This window comes from Lactuca virosa, chromosome 2, assembly GCF_052849685.1.
Source record: "Lactuca virosa cultivar CGN04683 chromosome 2, Lactuca_virosa_CGN04683_v6, whole genome shotgun sequence".
In the NCBI taxonomy this organism is placed as follows: Eukaryota; Viridiplantae; Streptophyta; class Magnoliopsida; order Asterales; family Asteraceae; genus Lactuca; species Lactuca virosa.
In genome coordinates, this window is record NC_136427.1 from 82,747,298 (window position 1) to 82,770,564 (window position 23,267).

Below are 23,267 nucleotides of genomic sequence, written 5' to 3' on the forward strand. Positions count from 1 at the left end.
TTTTACAAGAAACAAACACACATTACATTTGATGCCTTAGTAGAAGGCTACGTTTAGTAGAAAATATAGGATTTTCTAGGAGATACACACATTTACAAACATTTACAAACAATTACAAACTTATACATCAAGTACATATTATCATTTTCATACAAACAAAGACACTAAAATACTTATGAACTCACCAGCTTTAAAGTTGATCAACTCTTTCAAAATAACTTGTATACTCAGGTCATCAGGAGACAGGTACCGATGCCAGGCTTTTGAGAAGATGGAGCTCGTTCAAGACTCATCTCATATTTTGATTACATTTTTGGTGTCTTATAAACTTAACAGAACACACTTGTATGAAATTATATTATTAATGCAATGGATGATGTTGTTGCTTGTTTACTATTATGCATTGTTGTGATACTGTACATAACGTCCTCCACCCCTAAAACGTTTCCGCTGTTCTGGTTTTGGTGTGTGACATTTTTTAATAATGTTCTTTATTTTAAAGCATTACCTTGTGATGGTGTAAATGAAACTGTGTCGGTTGTAGACAACTTAGGAAATAATGTTTTGCATATTGATTCTTCCACTAGTTTTGATAAGGCATCCTTGTGGTATTGTCGTCTTGGACATGTCAACAAGAAGCGCATAGGCCAACTCCAAAAGGCTGGCGTCTTCGAGTCATTTGACTTAAGTTCAGATGATAGTTGCGAATCTTGTTTACTTGGAAAAATGACTAAGTCACCCTTCACTGGTACTTGTGCTAGGGGTGAAGGTTTGTTGGACCTCATACACACGGATGTGTGTGGACCCTTCAGAACCGCTACAAGGGATGCTAACCACTTCTATGTGACTTTTACTGATGATTATAGTAGATATGGTTATGTCTACTTAATCAAGCATAAGTCAAAGACCTCTGAAAAGTTCAAAGAGTTTAAACAGGAAGTGGAGAATCAGTTAGGCTGGAACATTAAGATGCTTCGATCCGATCGAGGTGGAGAGTATCTTAGTACAGAGTTCCTTGACTATCTTAAGGAATGTGGAATTGTTTCAAAATTGACACCTCCCAGGACACCACAACTTAATGGTGTGGCTGAGAGGCGCAATCGAACCTTGTTGGACATGGTTCGTTCCATGATGATTCGAGCTTCGTTACCAATCTCATTTTGGGGGTATGCCTTAGAGACTGCCGCCGATATCCTTAATCTAGTCCCTACCATGAAGGTTGCCAAAACACCTCACGAGATGTGGACTAGGAAAGTTCCCAATTTAGACCACATCAAGATTTGGGGTTGCGAGGCTTTCGTGAGGCGTGAGACTCACAACAAGCTCGAACCTCGATGTGAGCGGTGTATTTTCATCGGTTACCCACAGAAATCCTTTGGTTACCTCTTCTACAGACCCAGTGATAATGTGGTCTTTGTGTCAAGGAGAAGGGTCTTTCGCGAGAGAGAATTTATAAGCCAAGGAAACAGTAGGAGGCAAATTGACCTTGAAGTGCTTCAAGAGTCAAGTGGTGAAGGAACCTCAAACCCTAGCAATCAACCTGAGAAGGAAACTCCTGTTGAACCAACTGACGAGTCTGTACCTCTGAGGCGTTCCATTAGAGTTAGGAATCCACCTGAGCATTAGTATGGTTTCCATATACTGCGGAAGGTGATACATTTATCAGTGATAGTACACTGGTAAATTTGGATGAACCTAACAGCTATAGGGAAGCCATGGCAGGCCCTGAGTCTGCTAAATGCAAAGAGGCTATGGACAGCGAGATATCGTCCATGTATGACAATCAAGTTTGGAACTTGGTTGACAACGTAGCAGGTCGTAAGACAGTCGGGTGCAAATGGATCTTCAAGAAGAAGAACGACATGGATGGGAAAGTGCACACTTATAAGGTGCGACTGGTTGCGAAGGGCTTCACCCAAACTCAAGGAGTTGACTATGATCAAACCTTCTCACCAGTAGCAAAAATTAAGTCTATTAGGGTTATGCTAGCCATTGCTGCATGTGATGAGTATGAAATATGGCAAATGGATGTCAAAACTGCTTTCCTTAATGGAAAGTTAGCTGACGATGTTTACATGAGTCAGCCAGAGGGCTTTGTTAATGCAGAGTACCCTAATAGCGTGTGCAATCTTGAGAAATTTATTTATGGATTGAAACAAGCTTCTCGCAACTGGAATCTTTATTTTGATGAGAAAGTCAAAGAGTTTGGTTTTTAAGAAGCGAAGATGTGGCATGTGTATATGTCAGAGCTAGTGGGGGTATAGTTAGCTTTTTGGTATTGTATGTGAATGACATACTACTCATAGGAAATGACATCCCAACTTTGCAGGAGATAAATTCCTAGCTTGGGAAATGTTTCGCTATAAACGACCTTGGAGAAGCTGCCTATATCCTAGGGATAAGGATATTGAAAGATAGGAGTAAAAGACTAATTGGACTTAGTCAGAGCACCTACTTGGACAAGGTGTTGAAGAGGTTCAACATGCAGAATTCCAAGAAAGGTGATTTACCAATCCAAAGCAATGCCAAACTGAGCAAGGCTCAGAGTCCGAGTACAGAGGCTGAGATAGTTGAGATGAGTCGATTACCATATGCTTCCGCTGTTGGATCGATCATGTTTGCTATGACTTGTACCCGCCCTTATGTGGCCTTTTCTTTGAGTATGGTCAGCAAATATCAGGGGAATCCTAGAAAGGCTCACTGGACTGCGGTGAAGAACATTCTCAAAGTACATGTGGAGGACTAAGGACTGGGTCCTTACCCTTGGTGGGAGTGATGACTTGAGAGTAGTGGGGTATAGTAATGCTAGCTTTCAGACTAATATGGATAATGTCCGCTCTTAGTCGGGCTGGGTCTTTACCATGAATGGAGGAGCGATTACTTGGAAAAGTTCCAAGCAGGAGACAGTAGCTGATTCGACATGTGAATCAGAGTACATAGCAGCGAGTGAAGTGGCAAAGGAGGCGATATGGCTGAGGAACTTCATCGGAAACCTTCGAGTTGTACCAGCTATAAAGGAGCCTATGGAGATTTTCTGTGACAGAAATAGTGCGGTTGCCTTAGCCAAGGAACCGAGAGATCATGGCAGATCCAGACACATTGATAGAAAATATCACTTCATAAGACACAAGATAGAAGAAGGACACATCATGGCAAAGAGGGTATCGTCAGAAGAGAACCCAGCAGATCCCCTTACGAAGGGACTAACTAAGGTTAGGCATTTGCAGCATGCGAGGCGCATCGGGCTGAATGACGATTAGTTTTACAGATTAAATAGCTATATCTGAATCTTGTAAAATGTAATTGACATTTTGATGATTAAATAAAAGTTGTTGTTTATTTATAAGTAAGGTGTTGCTATCTTGTGTCAATCGTTTACTATTGTTTCAACTTTGCATGTTTTGACTTACATAATAATTACTTTATTCAAATTCTCCACAGTTAGTCATACCTTGGAAGTAGGTATGAATCAAGACTATCATGAATTGGGCTTGTAGATGTCTAAGGTGTTAGACATAGCAAAAGTTGCTACAACATTCATGAGTGCTCATAAGTTCTGAGTACTGGATTAAACCCACGCTCACTTGAATTACTTCATGGAATTTATTTCGACTGATCGTGAGACGGTAATATCATATAAGTCTTCAAACCTAGAGATATGAGTTGTTGACTATGAGTTGGTTGTGCATTGATTGCACGAAAACGCATCAGTAACTTGATGTTATAAAATGTGCCTCTGTGTATGATTCAACAATTAGTTAGTACAAGCACATGAGTCGAAGATTATCTTTTCCTTTTAGTCCTTGGAGGATTAAAAGCGATATTTGGGCCCCTCGATGATTTTGCTTTGACCTATGTGTCGGGCCCGGTCAGAACCAAATTGATGTGTTCAGTCTAGTTCTATAACAAACAAATCGAAAATCCAGAAACAAACTGTTGGACAATAAGTACGACGTTGTTCCGTGTATTTGTCCGGCTGATATCTAGAACAGAGGATTATATGATCACTTATCTAAAATGGCACTTCATAGTTCAACAGAGTTTTAAGAGCTACGATTGTTGCTCGGTTCCTGAAGTCATAATTGCAACTATAGTTATCAAACTTATCCAAGTGGGAGATTGTTGGATAAGGTGTCTAAGTCTGTAACTATATTTGTTATGTACTTGACCCGACCCGGCATGGTCCATTTGGGTTGCACTTCACCAAAACAATTTGTATGGATAATCTTTTGAGAATAGTATATTTATGACTTATTAATATATTATAAGTTATAATATATTAATATGAAATCGTATTATTTAATTAGTAGTGATCAAGAATTAATGTGGAATTAATTTAGTGATCAAAACAGACTAATTAAATATGAACTCTTATATATATAGAGTGGGCCAATGTTCATTTAGGATGGGATAAGCTTGCATGGATAGTCCATGGAGTTTTAACCCATGGATCCTATGGAAATGAAAGGTCATGGGTATTAGGGTTTACATGGATGTAACCCTAATCCACCATACTATATAAAGAGGTCTTTGGCACATGAAATGGCACTAGGGTGTGATTGAACAAGAGTGGGCCAATTTCTAGTGTGCATACTATTCTCTCAAAGGCTTCCAAGTTGATTTGGTGATTTGTGATTCCACTTGAGACATCCACATTATTGGTGCTAGGCTCTCAAAACTCCAAGCAGTCAACCACAAGGAATGGTATGTTATTCTACTAGATTTTATGTTACAAGTACCCCATAACATGCTAGTTAGGTTGAGAACCTTGGAAAAATCAAATTTGCATGTATAATAAAGAAAACATAGATCCAAGGTTTCTAGGGTTGTATGTACACCATAGGAGTGTTAGAATGCTCAAAACCCTTCAGAATTTTTCGGAGTGTCACCCACCATTTGTATCTTTTTCTCCTTCCACCTTCTCTTGTAAGCTTGAACTCTTCTAAGATATGCCTTTTTAGAATTTTCCTTTTTACCCTTTGCATCACCTTCTTCGATCTTTCTCTTAATTCCTTTATTCTCTACTAGATGATGTTTTGCTTTTTCTTCATTTTTTAGCTGCACGGGCACCATCTTCTTATCCATAGTTAGTCTCGTTTCATTGGAAGTAACTTCGTCCTCGTCACTTGATACCAAGTCTTCATTTTCCTCACTTACCCAAGATGTTGGTGTTTTATAAGCAATCACTTCAAAAACAAGTGGAACGGATGCTCTTGGTTTGGTTCATTTAACTTCTTGAATCTCTTCCTCCATTAATTTTTACAATTCTTCAAGTTCATTCTCTTCATCAATATTGAAAACTTCACCTTGAGCATCATTCCCTTGAAAACCATCTTCTATTCCAAAAGTAGCTTCATCATCTCCAACTCTCAAAGTAAGCTTGGATTCTCGAATGTTAACCAGGGCTCGAGCAGTATTAAGTAGAGGGCGACCAATAATGATTGGAACATCGACGTCTTCTTTCATGTCCATTACAACAAACTCAATTGTAAAAACGAATTTCCCAATTTTTACCAAAATATATTCTACAATGCCTCTATGATACGTCACTGAAGGGTTACCGATGTGAATTGTCATTCTTGTAGCCTTCAAATCCGGAAGATTTAGCTTTCGATAGAATGAAAAAGGTATTAGATTTATGCTAGCTCCAGATTTGGCTAAAGTATAAGTCTTCAAATTATTCCCAAAATCACATGGAAGGGTGAGGCGTCTAGGATCTCCCATCTTCTTTGGTAACTCTCCCATAATGACTTTAGAACTTTGCTCGCTAAGAATTAACTTAGAACTCTTCTCTAGTTGTTGACGAGTATCAATTAATTCTTGTAAGAGCTTGGCATACTCAGGGACTTTATACAACGATTCAATGAAAGGGGCATTTATTGGAATACCCTTCACTTGCTTCATAAATTTCAAGTGTTCCTGTTCCAGTGGATGGATATTTGCTCGTGACGGAAACGGAAGCGGTGGAAGATAAGCTTGAACATCACCAACATTTTTCTGATCAGACCCTGCCCATGTCGTGAGACTTGAAGGCTCACGTAGTGAGTTCGGTATTTCAGTAACTTTATTTTCTTCGACTCATGAATTCTTTGAGCTTGGTCTGGTTTGATGTGGGTCGACTTCAAGTGCTTCAATGAACTCAGAGATGGTATCTTGTTCATTTTCTATTACCACCACATGTGATTGAGGCTTTTTCTCGGGAATTTTTGGAGATATTTTTTCTTGTACAAAAGTAGTTAGTTGACCTAGTTGGACTTCAATATTTTGGATTGATGCTTGGTGATTACTTAGCAAAGCTTGTTGTTCCTTCATGATATTTTGATGTTCCCTTATCACTGCATCTGTCTCATCGTGTCTTTTCTCGGAAGCCTCCAAAAATCTATGTAACATAGACTAAAGATCAACTTTCTTTTTAGGAGGTGGTTGTTCTTTTTGGTAGAAGCCTCGGTCAGTCTGCCTATATTTTTCTTCTTTCAGCTTCTTATATTCGTCATATGGTAACCACTTCTTCTTTGGTTTCCTCTGATTTTCATCATACTTATCTCCACTTGAATAACACACTTGCAGTTTTTTATTTCAATTTTCATCCAGGTGGCATTCTTTTGTTAAGTGTGGACCATTGCACCTCTCACAACCAACTCTAATGGCATGAATTGGTTGGTCCATCTTGGTCATTCTCCTGTGCATGGTGTCAAGCATAGCTAGTACAACAGCCATGTCTTCAGAATTTCCTCCCCCAGTTCCTTTAACTCCATCATGTCTTGGCTTATGGTACCCACGAGAATGCTTCCAGAACTCTTCAATCAACTCCTTTACTTCAGCCAGATTTTTCTTCGTAAGTGGTCCTTAAGAATCTAGGAGTTGCCTTGTGATGACATTCACCCCGTCATAAAAGATAGACACCTCTTGTTGTATGTTAAGGTCATTTTGAGGGCAGTTTTTTAGTAACCCTTTATAGCGCTCCCATGCCTCATAAAGCGACTCACCCGGTTGTTGCTCAAAGTTGGCTATTGCCTTCTTGAGTTTAGATATCTTTGATGGTGGGTAGAATCGTTCAAGGAATTGCTCACGCACTTGTGTGACAACCGTCAAAATTCAAGTCGGTTTTAGATTTAACTAAACTTAGTTGCACGTATAGGCACGACACATACTAGACTTAGTAACTAGAAGCTAAGTTATAATCTACTAGAAACTTGGAAACAATTAGAAACAATGGACAGTATACTTAGATTTCACATTGTTATGTGAATTCTACAACTACTTAACTGTAGAGACTATCCATATTCGGGTCACTCTTTGACTCGAACACCTTTTGATGAATCATATACACACATTATGCACTTGACCTAGTAGTAGAAATTAGGTCGGAGTCTCGTGGAACTTAAGTCAAAGTTGAAACTATGACTAGTATACTTGGTTCTTCAAGTTCATTTGAATCTCGGAACCACTACATATAAATGCCAATAAACCGACAAAAAGGAATTACAAACATTATTTATAACTATAAAATAGTTATAATACCATAAGATAATTTGAAGTCTCAAAGATTCCATTTATTGTGATATCCAAAGATTTACAAACTCTCAAAAACCCTAAATGCCCTAAAAACCTAAATTTATGAAATTTAACCTTAAAAATTCTATAAAAATAGTTATGAACCTTATAATATGATCCTATAATAATTAAAATTATGAAAATGCATTCAAGGAAAATAAAATTTATAACATTAACATTTATCCCTAATTTATAAGGTAAAAAGAAAATCAAAGATTTTTATAAACAAAAACTAGACAAATGCAACTTTAATAAAAATATTGAAAATTTTATAAAAATTAAGGGAAATTTATATTAAATAAATGTAAGAGATGGGGAGTCTCTCTCCTTACTGAAAGATTCAAATCTTTCCCCATATGTCTCCTCCTCTCAACACACATAATCAATTTTCCAACCTACACACTCCATCTTCTTCACTTCTCTCTCTCTCTCACTCTTCAATTTCCCCAACACCATTTTCTCTCTTCCTCTCTCTATAACCACGAAATGTTTTTTAGAAAATGAAGCCAAAAACACTCCTTAGACTCTAAATCTTCATCATTTGAAGTAATCTTGAAGGTAACCACGAATTTTCTTTCATTTTACTTCACTTTTCCTTCAAGTTTTGCTATTTTCTTGTACTTTCTCCTTCTTCTACTCCATTCTATTGTAAAATCATGAACACTTGCTCACACTCATGGTTTTGATAATGATGGTGATAGGATTTCACCCAAAAACAATATGCATGTTGTAAATGGTGAAATCCAAGGACCAAAACCTAAGTCAAAATCAACATAATGCACTTTTCTACAAGTTTTAGGGGAAAATCACCACATGCACCCTAATTTTTCTTTCCAAAATGATTTTTGACCATTTCAAACTCATGAATGGCCTTTAAAACAACATGCATTTGATGATCTTCAAGCTTAGATGCTAGATGATCAAAGTTTGTTGTTAAAAGCTTTCAAATATGTTCATAAAAGATTTATTCCCAAATAAATACGTAAAACTTATTTTCTGTTTAAATGTGATTTTTCCCAGAATCCAACCAACAATATAAGATGACCTGTAAATTTTCAGAATATAATTCCTTTTTCTCGAATTATTATAATTATTTCAAAAAAATAGGTCAATAATTCTTATAAAATACTTTCTGAGATCTATAAATCCTAGGTAAATTCGTGGATGACCCCAAAAGTAAGTGATGACATCTCAGTGAGTTTTATTGATTTTTGTTACTGTTTGGTATAGTTTTGAATTTTCTCTTTGTTTAATTGAAATAAATCATAAAACCACTTTAGGGAATGTGAAAGGGCTATCTAAGAATTTTAGCAGATCCTACCGCAAGTGGAATACTCAGAAAAATATTTTCAGAATTTTTCATAATGCATACCTATTTTTTCCCGATTTTTGTATTTATAATGGACTAATAATGTGAAAAATAGTTCTACTCATCCAAAATTCATAAAAATTTACCAGAAGATCTTATAGTATATTCAGATTCTAAATAAAAATTTGGATGATTTTTATCTTCTGTATTATGTTTTTCTTCTATTTTCTAAGATTAAATGCACTTAAATCCACAAAATCGGATTACAATATATAAAAATCACCATTGGTATTTTTTTGACATCCACCAAAACTCAGGTCAGTACTCATCTAGAACTTCGTCATTTCCTTGTGTGCACTTAACTTGGCTCTAGAGTTACAAGTTGAACTAGGTTTACGACTTAATAGATCCCTCGGAACAATTAGTGTATCTTAGCTTGTATTGAACAATCACATTGATATTTGTATGAACCAACTGGGTGATAAAGTGCCAAATTTGAACCTTAAGTCTAAACACAAAACTATGTTCGGTAGACCATAACCCAAGGTAAGTTAGCAACCCTAAAATTTACATATTGGAAAAATCTAATGCTTAACAAGGTTAAGTATTCTAAGCTAATATGAACAAAATTAAATCATAATATGAACCAACTATAAAGTTGATGACAAATTCATATAATTCATGATTCGAAATGTGAACCAAAAGTAAAATCCAAGGATATCAAAATCTTATAACCACAAATTATGAATCCTTGTTACAATTGTTGAAATATGCGAAATTGATTTTTATAAAAATTAAATAATAGGTTATCATTTTCTAAATTAATTCAACAATTATAAGTTTGCAAGTTATTACCAAGTGTAAATATTTCAACAAAACCCAATAATTAAAACCTTAGGAGATTATGATAATGTTTGAGTTTTTATAAAATTTAAAATCTAGATTTATAAAAATTCAAGGGAGGCTTTTATTATTTGATCAAATATCAATACAAATACCATCTCTCTCTTAAAATTTCGGCCATTAGGCTATTCCCTCTCCCCCATGCCTTAAAACCCATCATTACACCTCATTTGAACCACCTACACACTCCATCTCACACTCCTTCTCCAAGAAAACTCTCCCACTTCCAAAACCACTCGTACACCTAAGAAAATCCTCCATTCTCTGCCCTAATTTTAGATTTTTAAAGGTCAAGAAGTGTTTTTGCTTCTCTCAAGATCGAAACCAAGGTAAACAACACAATCCTTTATCATAGTTTTATGACTTTACTTCCTCTTCTTCATAGTTCTTCTTTGCTTTTCGGATTATATGCCCTTATATGGCTAGAAATCCTTATTTTTCCCCTTGGTGTTTGTAGATTCTCACCATAACACAATACATGTGTTTGAGATGGTGAAAATCCTGGATCAAACCCATGTAAAGAGTGAAAAGATACACATATGTTCATATGATTTCAAAAATCGAGTTTTACATCTTCTTCTTCATTTATTTTGTGTTCTTACATGACAAAAAGTATTTAAACCATTTCTAGTACATCTTGGATGCTCATTCACTCCATGCATGTGCTAGAAATCGGATTTGTGGTGCAATCCTAGTGTAAGATTCGGTGGTTCCAAGGAGTTCTTTATCAAATGAATGAAACACCCACTTTGGGGCCTTGGAATAACCCTAGATCTATGACTTGGATGAATGAACCTAAAAGTTTCTTTTTCTTTTGTAAACTCTAGTTTATTGATATTTATCTTTGACCATAATATAAGTATGCATGTTGTCTTTGTCAAAGTGCCCCTAAGAGGGCACTCAAAGCAACCTAGGATGGCATACATTCTGTCAGAATATTTTGTTCAGCTTTGAACGGACACAACTCACTCATTACTAAACCAAATCATGATATTATTTTTTTAAGGGATATTTATATGCGTTAGCTTTCGAACCCAATTGGTCTTACTGTAAAATACTAAAAATCGGATTTTTGACAATTTTTACAAAATAATTGCGCAAATAGCACTCTTTCTATGATCATTAGTTTTGCCTTACATTATCAAGGGTCTTACACCCCACATTAAATCTGGGGAAAAATAGTTTACAAACTTAACATATCCATCAAATTATGTCTAAAATTTGGTGGGTTAAAACCCCACAGAATGTTCTGTAAGAAATTCGTAAATTTTCAGCTACATCTAGAACTCATGCACTATATTGTGCTACATTGCTTAACTTGTTGGGGTTGAATACCCTATTTTTCTTCTAAATATATTTCTAATAAAATTTGTTTATGAAAGTTCATATATACAAGTGATGATCTGTAAAATCCTAAGATCTAGAACAAATTCCTTATTTTTCTATAAAAATAATGATATAATGGCTATAAATTCAAAATAATTGTTTCCAGAAGAGATAAAAATCTGAAAAGTTGTAGTAGTAATGTATTCACAGAATAGGAAAGACATGTAACTTTTCAGACGATTTTGACAATGTTTGGTATTTTATACATATTTGTCATTAAATTAGAGCATGAATTTACAAATTCGGGTCATTGGACTCAAAGACCCTAACCAATATTTTTCTCAACCTTAGGAACATTATTTGAGTCTGTAAAAATTAAATTGATAATTTTAGAAACTATTTACCATTTTTTTTGAGTTTTATCCATTATTCGGGCTTTAATTTACAAAAAATAACAAATAACCTTCAAAAATGTTTACAAAATTTCTGGACACCAATTCCTTTGTTAGAACCACATAACCAATTTTTGTAATTTTTGGGAATTTATTTCCATGCCTTTCTAAAAATTTTAACACAATGTAATATGAACTAATGTTACCGATAATGAATCGTACACACTTTGGGCACTTTTACAACATCACTAGTTGGATAGTTAGTTCCTAGAAAATAGCTTAGTGGATTATATCTCACTAAAAACTATTTGTTCCATAGGACGCTAGTAGGAATCGCACTCGTCAACATCAAACCGCGAAGCCCGAGCTACAAATTTTCCATAGCGAGTATTCACAGCCCCTATTTTACGTTTTTTATGTTTTTAGTGTGGAAAGCATGCTACAGTTTCTATGAACATTATTTTATGAACTTGTGCTATGAACTATATGATATGAACTTTGTTATATGAACCTTGTATTATGAACTTGTACTATGAATTTGGTGTTATGAACTTGTATGATTAAGTCCCCGGAGAACCGATACAACCTATTAACTCATATTCGAGCCGATGGTCTTATAGATAGCGCTATTTGGGGTCGACAGCCCCCACTCGCTCGGAACCGCGAGTGCATATTTCCATGAACTGACATCATGGGAACCATGGACGTGATGGAATAGGGCAAGAACGGTCGTTAGGCTTGGTTGTGAACAGAATGCAATAGCATTCATCATTTTCTAAATCGGAACTTTTATAGAATAACTACATTTTTGAAATAATGTACTATTATAAACCTGTGAACTCACCAACTATTTTATAGTTGACCTTCGTTTTTGCATGCTTTTCAGGGAACGGTCAGTGAATCAATTAGTCGCCAGCATGATTTTAGTTGTTAGTTTTGTTATGTATTAAACTATGTATTGTGAAAACTGAATGTATTTGTTTTGTACGCGATGTAAACTTAAAACGCTTAATGTTTATGGTTGGTACTCCTATTTACCGTTGTGATGAGACCTTAGCCTGTCACACTTTGTATTTCCGCTTTAACGGGGTGTAACAGATTTGGTATCAGAGCCTAAGGTTATAGAGAATATCGGCTTCCCCTTTCCCTTAAGGAGGCTTAAACTATAACCATTGAGTTAATAAAACATGCCATTTAGTATAACTAATTCCGTTAATGTGCTACTGGACCTTAATTATACATAGCCTGATCACCTATGTATAATTAAGACAGAGTTAGTGCAAGACCGGAATTGATTATAGTGAATGGTATGAACACCCTAGGATAAACGTAAACATCAAACATAATAGAAATTTGCTAGGATGCTAAAAATTCATCTAAACATTAGAGTTTCTCGTGTACAATGTAGCCATGTCAAACACTAGCTCTCAAGCACTTGGATCGGCAGATGAGTCTGGTTACGTCATTGCGCGCCCGAAAGGCAACCACGACTCGAGCACCGAACCGACTGAAGATTTGTCTACAGGATCAGAGACCGGAGAGGAAGTGAGCAGCCAGGCACCGACTGAGGAAACTTCAGCCCCGTCGATACCCGAGCATTCGCGATAGCTGACGCCTCAGCCACCCCTTTATGGACTATACCACAGGAGGACAACGAGAAAGAGTGCACCAATGCCGAGCGAAGCGTTGAGGTTCGAGCGTCCAGAACCCGTCGACCCCCAGTCATAGGGACGCCTTATATGCGAACACCCGGGATGACTTGTCAGGAGCGACGCAGCATGGAGGCCATGGCCCGAGACCTACATGATGCACGTAGTAAGATTACTTATCATCATCACAGCATTGCCGACATGTCAGACGTGGTGGATGCGGTGTGTGGTTATGCATACTCCGCCCAGAGGACTACAATCAGAGCTATGATCACTAGCGTTATCGTTGGAGGGCTAGCATTGATTCAGGCAGTGCCACTTATCTGGGTGATTGTGTTTTGGGGTTGAATCTAAACGTCATGTTTTATGTTTTATGGTTTATGGTCTATGTATTTTGACGTAATGCCTTTGGTTTATGGCTTTTGAGAACTATGGTTGAAGTGTCTTTTGTAGCTTGCAGTGTCAAGCAATATGCTTTGTTAAACCTTTTATTTACGAGCTACGAATGGAATCTATTTTAATGATTTTTACCCACCATGTTATTTCACAATACTATTGTTCATGAACTATAAATTGTTTTGATGATTTGAAATCTTTCTTGAAAATATATTTTATTATTATTATTATTATTATTATTATTATTATTATTATTTCTTTCAAAAAAAATTATTAATAATAATAACGTCCTTAATTTTGTTTGTGTGTTATAGAACCATGCCCCAAAGAAGAAACACCCGCTCATGCCCAACACAGCCTGAGAATGCCACTCCCGATATTGCTCAACTGGTCTCGCAACAACTAATGGCTGCTATCCCTAACATTGTGGCTCAAGTCACTGCGGGAATCAATGCTAGTCAGATAAACCACGGAGGCCCTCCACCTACTGAGAACTCTGATGGAAGTGGAGTTTGTAATGAGGAAACAAGGGGATGTACCTATAAATACTTCATGTCTTGCAAACCCAAGGAGTTTCATGGAACAGAGGGTACGGTGGGATTGTTGAAATGGATAGAAGGAATAGAGGCCGTACTCCACATCAGCAAATGCTCAAATGACTGCAAGGTTCCCTATGTTGCACGCCTTCTCCAAGACAGAGCCTTAACGTGGTAGAATGCGCAAGTCCGGAACTGTGGAAGGGAGGCAGCGAATCAATTAGCTTGGGAGGAATTCAAAGAGTTACTCAAGAAGGAATATTGTCGTAAGGATGAGATCCAGAAAATGGAATCTGACTTCTGGAACCATGCCATGGTAGGAGCCGATGTGGAAGGCTACATTGTGCGTTTCCATGAACTCGCTGAATATTGTCGTAAGGATGAGATCCAGAAAATGGAATCTGACTTCTGGAACCATGCCATGGTAGGAGCCGATGTGGAAGGCTACATTGTGCGTTTCCATGAACTCGCTGAACTAGTGCCGCACATGGTCACCCCTGAGAGCAAGAGGATTGACCGATACATATGGGGCTTAGCACCAGAAATCTGAGGCATGGTTACTTCAGCAAATCCTACCTCAATCCATAGCGCTATAGACCTAGCGCACCGCCTTACGAATGATAAAGTGAGGGTCGGGATATTGACCATAAGCAACGCAAGTAACAAAAGAAAATCGGAGAACCAGTTGGGAAGGAAGAAGAATGACAACTCAGAAAAGAACAAGAAAAGGGCAACGAACTTTGCGGTTAAAACAGAGGAACATGTGCAATACCGAGGGCCTAAACCTAAGTGTGCGAGATGCAGCTATCATCATGAGGCTGCCTGCCCTATCTGCCACAAGTGCAATCGAACTGGATATTTCGCAAAGTATTGCAGGATAGATAAAGATCGCAAGGATGGTAAACGGGCATGCTATGAGTGTGGAAGTGTGGACCACTTTAGGAATGTCTGCCCGAATCTAAATAAGGGCCCCAATAACAACAATACCAGGAACCAGGCGGGACATATAAATCGTGGAAATCCAGGAGGCCAGGCTCGTGGGCGAGCATTTGTGATTAAGGCGGAAGAGGCCCGCCAGAACCCAGAGGTGGTAACAGGTACATTCCTCATAAACAACCACTATGCATCAGTATTATTTGACTCTGGGGCAGATAGAAGTTTTGTGTCACATGAATTTAGACCCCTAATAGACTTGAAATCAAAAATATTGGAACATGCTTACGTAGTTGAAGTTGCTAACGGTCATGAAATTAAGGCTAGGGAGATAGTTCCTAATTGTACCTTGAACTTAGTTGATAAACTTTTTAGTATTGACTTTATACCCATTGAACTGGGAAGCTTTGACGTAGTGATTGGAATGGACTGGTTGTCCAAGAATCGAGCAGACATAGGATGCTTTGAGAAAGTTGTCAAAATACCCCTCCAAAACAACGAAACCCTTATAGTGTATGGAGAGAAACCAGGCAAGAACTTGAAGATAGTCTCATGCATGAAGATTCACAAATATCTGAGGAAGAAGTACCTTGCGTTCTTGGCTCATGTAGTGGAAAAGAATTCAGAAGAAAAACATATTCAGGATATTCCAATAGTGCGAGAATACCCCGAAGTATTCCCAGAAGAGTTGCCCGGACTCCCCCCAACAAGACAAGTCGAATTCAGAATTGATCTAATTCCTGGAGCGGCACCTGTAGCTAAAGCACCTTACCGCTTGGCACCTTCTGAAATGCAAGAACTTTCGGGCCAACTTCAAGAACTTTTGGAAAAAGGATTCATTCGTCCAAGTTCCTCACCGTGGGGCGCACCGGTCTTATTTGTGAAAAAGAAGGATGGATCGATGCGAATGTGCATCGATTATAGAGAACTAAATAAATTGAATATCAAAAATAGATACCCCCTTCCTAGAATAGACGATTTGTTTGATCAACTCCAAGGTGCCTCATACTTTTCAAAGATTGATCTACGATCGGGATACCACCAATTAAGGGTACGCGACGAAGATGTTCCTAAAACCGCCTTCAGACTCGTTACGGACACTATGAATTCTTAGTTATGCCTTTTGGGCTAACTAACGCGCCAGCTGCCTTCATAGATCTTATCAATAGGATTTGTAGGCCGTACCTTGAGAGGTTTGTTATCGTGTTCATTGATGACATACTAGTCTATTCCCCAAACAAAGAATAGCATGAACGACATCTTAGGCTAGTGTTGGAACTGTTGAAAGACCAAAAACTATTCGCAAAGTTCTCTAAGTCCGAATTTTGGATTAGGGAAGTACAATTTCTTGGTCATGTGGTTGGAGAAAAAGGAATACACGTGGATCCCACCAAAGTTGAAGCAATTAAGAAATGGGAAACCCCAAGATCCCGGACGGAAATTCGGCAATTTCTGGGATTGGCGGGCTATTATAGGCGCTTTATTGAGAACTTCTCCAAAATTGCCCTACCATTGACTATTCTGACCCAAAAGGATAGGAAATTTGTATGAGGAGAACCACAAGAATATGCCTTCCAATTTCTGAAACATAAGTTGTGTAATGCGCCAGTCTTGGCATTGCCAGATGGTGTGGAGAACTTCACAGTGTATTGTGATGCGTCACACCAAGGTCTGGGTTGCATACTAGTGCAGAAAGGCAAGGTTATTGCATATGCATCAAGGCAGTTGAAGGTTCATGAGAAAAACTACACAACCCACGACCTAGAATTAGGAACGGTGGTATTCGCCCTTAAGATCTGGAGACATTACTTGTACGGAACAAAGTGCACTATTTATACTGATCACAAAAGCCTACAACACATCTTGGATCAAAAGATGCTTAACATGAGATAGAGGCGGTGGGTGGAATTACTCAACGACTACGATTGCGAAATTAAATACCATCCAAGAAAGGCCAATGTTGTAGCCGATGTGTTGAGTAGGTAGGAAAGGGTGAAACCCTCATGAGCACATGCCTTCGGAGCCCTTGTTCAAACCAGTTTGAAGAGCAAAATCCTTGCTGCTCAAGGCGAAGCGTTAAAAACTGAGAACTTGAAACGTGAAACATTGCACGACTTAGAACAACGATTTGAAACACGTTCGGATGGAGTGAAGTACTTCAAAAATAGAGTATGGGTACCAAAGATCGACGAATTACGTAAGGTCATTTTAAAGGAAGCCCATAATTCCCGATACTCAATCCACCCTGGAGCCGACAAAATGTACTTGGATCTAAAGGAATACTATTGATGGCCTGGAATGAAGAAAGATATTGCCTTGTATATTGAGAGATGTTTAACTTGTTCTAAAGTGAAGGTCGAATATCAAAAGCCCTCCGGTTTGCTTCAACAATTAGAAATACCTCAATGGAAATGGGAGCAAATATCCATGGATTTTGTTACCAAGTTGCTAAGGACTATGAATGGACACAATTCTATTTGGGTGGTGGTGGACAGATTAACGAAATCCGCACACTTTCTCCCCATTCGAGAAGATTATCGAATGGAAAGGCTTGCTCGAATTTACATAGACGAGATTGTAGCATGCCACGGGGTACCTATTTCCATCATTTCAGATAGAGATAGCCGTTTTACATCTAGATTTTGGCAGTCACTTCAAAAAGCCTTGGGCACATGTTTAGACTTAAGTATCGCCTATCATCCCCAGACAGATGGTCAGAGCGAACGAACCATCCAGACGTTAAAAGATATGCTCCGGGCTTGCGTGATCGACTTTGGAGGAAGTTGGGATAACCATTTGCCATTAGCCGAGTTCTCCTATAATAATAGCTACCATACAAGTATTCAGTGTGCCCCCTATGAGGCCTTGTATGGGCGTAAATGTCGCTCCCCACTATGTTGGCTGGAAATTGGTGATAGGCAGTTAACGAGACTGGATTTAATTCAAGAAACCACTGAGAAGATCTCGATAATACGTGATAGACTGAAAGCTGCTCGTGATCGCCAGAAGAGCTATGTTGAACAGTGTAGGAAACCCTTGGAATTTCAAAAAGGAGACAGAGTACTCTTAAAATTATCCCCATGGAAGGGAGTCGTGCGTTTTGGAAAACGAGGAAAACTAAGTCCCCGTTATGTAGGACCCTTCGATATTATCGAAAGGGTAGGTCCAGTGGCATATAAGCTCAAGCTACCGGATCAACTGAGTGCGATACACGACACATTCCATGTGTCGAACCTCAAAAAGTGCTTGGCGGAGGAATCCCTACACATACCTCTCGGGTACCTCCAAATTAATGATGGACTAAAATTCTTGGAGGAACCTATAGAAATCATCGATCGAGACGTTAAGCAACTAAAACGAAGTAAAATACCAATCGTGAAAGTTCGTTGGAACTCTAAGTATGGGCCTGAGTTTACGTGGGAACAGGAGGATTTCATGAAGAACAAATATCCTCAACTATTCGTTATGTCTGAACCAGTGTTACCGCCAGTGGGATGAAATCCCCACAACTGGGGGAGACTGTGACATCCACCAAAACTCAGGTCAGTACTCATCTAGAACTTCGTCATTTCCTTGTGTGCACTTAAATTGGCTCTAGAGTTACAAGTTGAACTAGGTTGTGACAACCGTCAAATTCAAGTCAAAGTCAAAGTCAACAAGTCAAAGTCCAGACAACAAGTCAAACCGGTCAAACTTATCTAGTACTTGTATGATTAAAAGTTATTCTGTGAAAATGTACATTTGTATGTCAAGAATTCAAGTGTCTCGGATATTTTATGTGTTTATCAATGTGAAACCCTAAGAAGGGAGTTAAACGCATCAAAACGCGACTATGGACCCTTTTGGGGACTTAAAATAATCATAAACGAAGTATAATGGGGTTCACAAACCTTGCATTGCGAGATTATGCAATAATATTGACTGAAAATGAATCTCTCCTAAATCTCTCTCAAAATATCTCTCAACTTTTTATAGTCATCCGGGTCATCCCGACCCTTAACTTGGCCAAAAACCGCTTGAATCGGGGAGTTATATTGAAAAACAGCTAATTAGGGCCGAAACCCTTCTTAGGAACCGAACCCTCTTAGAGGGAACCTCTTAGAGCCGAACCCTGTATAGAACCGAAGGTCCCTTGTGAGGACCGAACTTAGCCTGCTCAGGACCGAACCTCCAGAGGACCGAAGCCAGTCTCGGACCGAAACTCCCTCGCAGCCGAACCGAACCGAGACTCACTTTCGCTTCCTTCGCACCTTCGGTTCCTCCTTCTCCCTTCTCTCGGTTCTCACCTCCTAAGGACCGAATCTTCGCAGATTCGCTTCTATTGTCTGGTTTCCGACCACTTTCGCTTCTTAAGCCCGTTTTTGACGGGGCTTTTTCACCAAATTCATATTTTTATCATTTTAAACTCCCTAAACTCATGTTTTATTCATTTTTCAAGAATTTATTAATTATAAAATCATTATTTCATTAATAGAAATATCTAAGGATATTATACCCCACAAGTGGGTCAAGTGTGCCCACTTGCCTCCATGTGTCACTTCCTCAATAGCCCAACCCTATCCACATCACACAAACCAAGGTAAACATCCTTTCAACTTTGCAAGTTGCTCCAGCAACATCTATATAAAGAAATCCCTGGGGGATTTCTTCGTTCACTTTTATCATTCTCTAACACTTATACACTTCTCAAACCACCAAGAGAGCCTCTTTTTCTCTCTACTTCCAGCCACTTTTTGGAATTTTGGTAAGTATTTCATCTAAACTCAAGTGTTATTGCATGTTTTCATAACACCCTTGAATCATCTACACACTTTTAACACCAAAAATCGTTCTTAGGATCGTCCAACACTTCACGTGTTCATCAAGTGTTCTTGACTTGATACTCCTCGTCTTCAACCTTCCACTCTTCAAGAAATCAGTCAAGGTGAGTTCATACCCCTACATTTTCTAGTTTTCTTTAGTTTTCAGGGGGGAATACAAGCTAAAACACCAAAACATATTTAAAACTTAACTTCACAGCTTACAACAGAAAAGTTGTGACCTGTTCACAAACTGTTTTACCCAACTTAAACTTAATATTTTTCAAAACGAGTTTAAGAGTTATTCACACCTTGTAACATGCTGAGCAAGGTGTGTAAGATTTTATACTTAGCATTTTCAATGTCATTTCATTGAAATACAAAGCCATGCATAACAAGGTTTCATTTACAACATAAAACATTCTTGATAAACTATAAAAGGTATAGTTTTGACACCTCATTTAACAAAGAAACGGTAATACAATCTGTAACAACGTGAATTTTCAAAACAATTTTTCATTTCAAAACATACTTTCATTCGTACGATAATCATCAAAACATAATGTGTCCACTGTAACAAAACAAAACATGTCCCAAGATCTCATATACATAAATCCTCTCAGTGTGTACGAATCATGTCGGCGCCTTCCTGCAATCCTTGCTAGTACCTGAAACACATAACACAACAACTGTAAGCATAAATGCTTAGTGAGTTCCCCAAATACCACATACAACACATACGCCACTCAAGGCTATAATACGACCCTTCGGTCGATGTGTCTCAGCGGGACCCCCCCCCAGTCCCGTAGCTCGTCGGACCCTCTGGTCCAGTCATAGCTCGTTGGACCCATCGGTCCGATCTATATCGTTGGACCCTTCGGTCCGGTCTATATCGTTGGACCCTCCGGTCCGGTCTGTACAACACATAGCATACATATATCACAATGCACATAATCTCATACAACACATAGCACACAAGACCCTCCGGTCTACACATAGATACCACTCTAGGTAATGTATAGTGAGAAGACTCACCTCGTATGATGTCTAGTAACTCACGTGCTCGATATCCCTAAATCTCGAAACAACGACCTAGCCCCGCCTAATCACATAAAGTAATTATTTCAAATCATTAACGGCTCTCAAGGCTAGACTACATCCCTTTTCTACAATCCTACAGAAGGGTAAAAGACCATTTTACCCCTCCCTGACCCAAAGTCCAAATGTTGACCAAAACCCTAAAAGTCAACAAAAGTCAACTCTTCGGGTTACGCTGCGCGTACCAAACCTGTACGTTGGGCGTACCCGGCAACCTCACAGAATCGGGGAATGTAACCCCCTACGCCGCACGTACTGGGATTACGCCCAACGTAATTCCCAGTTTCAGACTTCTTAGCTTTTAGGGTCTTAATCAGGACTCACGTCCAACTTCTAGATCTGACCTTTTCTAAACCTCTTAATCCATAAAGTTGGTGACTTTAAGCCTTTGCATGGCTGGACAAGTCACTAACACCCATAACATTCCATTTCCCAACTCTAGAAAGCTCATAACTCAAGCATGACTTCATAACAACGACCAAGATGGAAACTTTATGGATCTATAACTCATATATCACTGAAAAGGGACAGATCTAGGTCTATGGAGTCCTTTATGCTCATAAAGTCTCCACCTTTGGGACTTTAACCCTAGAAATGGTCCATGAAGCACAAATCAAAATAACAAGGAAAGCTTTGAGCTTTATACCTCCGAGTGAAGCTCTTCCCTCTGTAGAACTCAGATCCAAGGCTTGCACTCCAACTTCTAGCCTTCACAAGAATCTCCTCTTCTTCCTTACTAACACACAAAGGCACTTTAGCTCCAAAAACACTCACACAAGCTTAGAACGAAGGTTGGCTCTCTTTTAGGGTTTCACTCACTCAAATGGTGGCTGAGGATAAGGCCATAACCTTCTTTATATAGGGCTCAAGTCTAAATTAGGGTTTTGCATCTGGGCCGGTTACGCCCAACGTAACCTTGGTACGCCCAGCGTACCTCTAAGGGTCCGTGTCCATTTCAAGCGTATGAGTACGCGCAGCGTACTCTTGAGTACGCCCAGCGTACTCATTTGCTACAACTTTTCACTCAAGGGCTAACTTTGACAATTTGACAAAAGAGAAGGGTTAAATAGCTGTACCTGAATTGCGGGATGTTACACAATCGATCTACAAAGCGGGTATTTCATTACAAACTATCACAGACATCTCATGTGAATCAAAACCCATCAGGGACCGGTATGGATACTATCACAGACATCTCATGTGAATAAAAACTATCAACATTCATAAAGTCTATATTTCATTATCTATAGATCTCTAGTATGAATGGATTCATACAATACAAGTCGGAATCATGATGCATATAAAGAACTAATAATGTTTAGTTTTAACTCTTGACTTGTGAGTGTTATCAAAGACTTATTGTCTTTTATTCTTAATATGGCAGAAAATGCCACCTCATAGAAATCCTAGACGCGGCGGCGCCGAAGGGGCTGCAGCACCACCACCCCCTCAGTTCGACCCGGTAATGTTCCAGGCGGCTGTAACAGCCGCAGTAGCAGCCGCAATATCCCAAATCAGCACCAACAATGCGGGTGGTACGAGTAATGGTGCCACAAATTCTAACAACGGGGACAGTCAGGGACGCTCGAGATAGTGTACCTACAAAGTCTTTACTAATGCCAAACCCAAAACCTTCAATGGGAGCGGGGGTGTCATAGCATTGCTGCAATGGTTCGAGAAAACCGAATCCGTCTTTGAAATATGCGCATGCCCTGAAGCAAACAAGGTCAAATTTGCAGCATGCACATTCTCTGAAAGGGCCCTCACCTGGTGGAATGGCCACGTCAAGACATTGACACTTCTGGTGGCTAACTCGATAACGTGGGAAGACCTGAAAACCATGTTGATGAAGGAGTACTGCCCAAGGGGCGAGATACAAAAGTTGGAAGAGTAACTTTGGGGTCTCAAAATGACAGGCTCTGACATCCTGTCTTATACCTCACGGTTTAGTGATCTGGCCATACTGTGTCCCGGGATGGTTCCGTCGGAAAGAAAAAAGGTGGAAAGATACATATGGGGACTATCCCCCAACTTCAAGGAAACGTATTGGCCTCAAAGCCAACTACCTTTGACAGTGCCAAGGAACTGGCACAGCAACTCGTCGATCATAAAGCCAGCCATGTCACTGTGACAACCACCCCCGAGCAAGTTAAAGGTGGAAAAAACAAAAGGAAGTTCTGGAACAATAAGAAGGGTCAACCTGCTCAAGACCCTGCCAAAAAGCAACAAGTGGTTGCTGTGCACGCCGCCACAACCACTGCCAACCCAACTCCGATAAGGCAATACGTCGGGAACCTACCCAAGTGCAGCAAGTGCAGCTTTCATCACAATGGTGCATGCCGTGAAATGCATTGCACCAACTATAACAAAAA

General features: G+C 39.0%; 1 protein-coding gene and 1 non-coding gene across 2 annotated transcripts; one reads left to right on the top strand and one right to left on the bottom strand.

The window, feature by feature from the left end:
• Positions 1-5,259: 5,259 nt before the first annotated feature.
• On the bottom strand, positions 5,260-5,904 carry LOC145157551 (uncharacterized). The gene has a single exon (XM_079076575.1). It carries the CDS (start codon positions 5,902-5,904, stop codon positions 5,260-5,262), a length of 645 nt encoding a protein of 214 aa, XP_078932701.1.
• A 1,015-nt stretch (positions 5,905-6,919) lies between these two features.
• LOC145161950 (small nucleolar RNA R71) lies at positions 6,920-7,026 on the top strand. The gene has a single exon (XR_013738805.1). It is a non-coding gene; the product is annotated as a small nucleolar RNA R71 (small nucleolar RNA).
• The last annotated feature ends 16,241 nt before the right edge of the window (positions 7,027-23,267 follow it).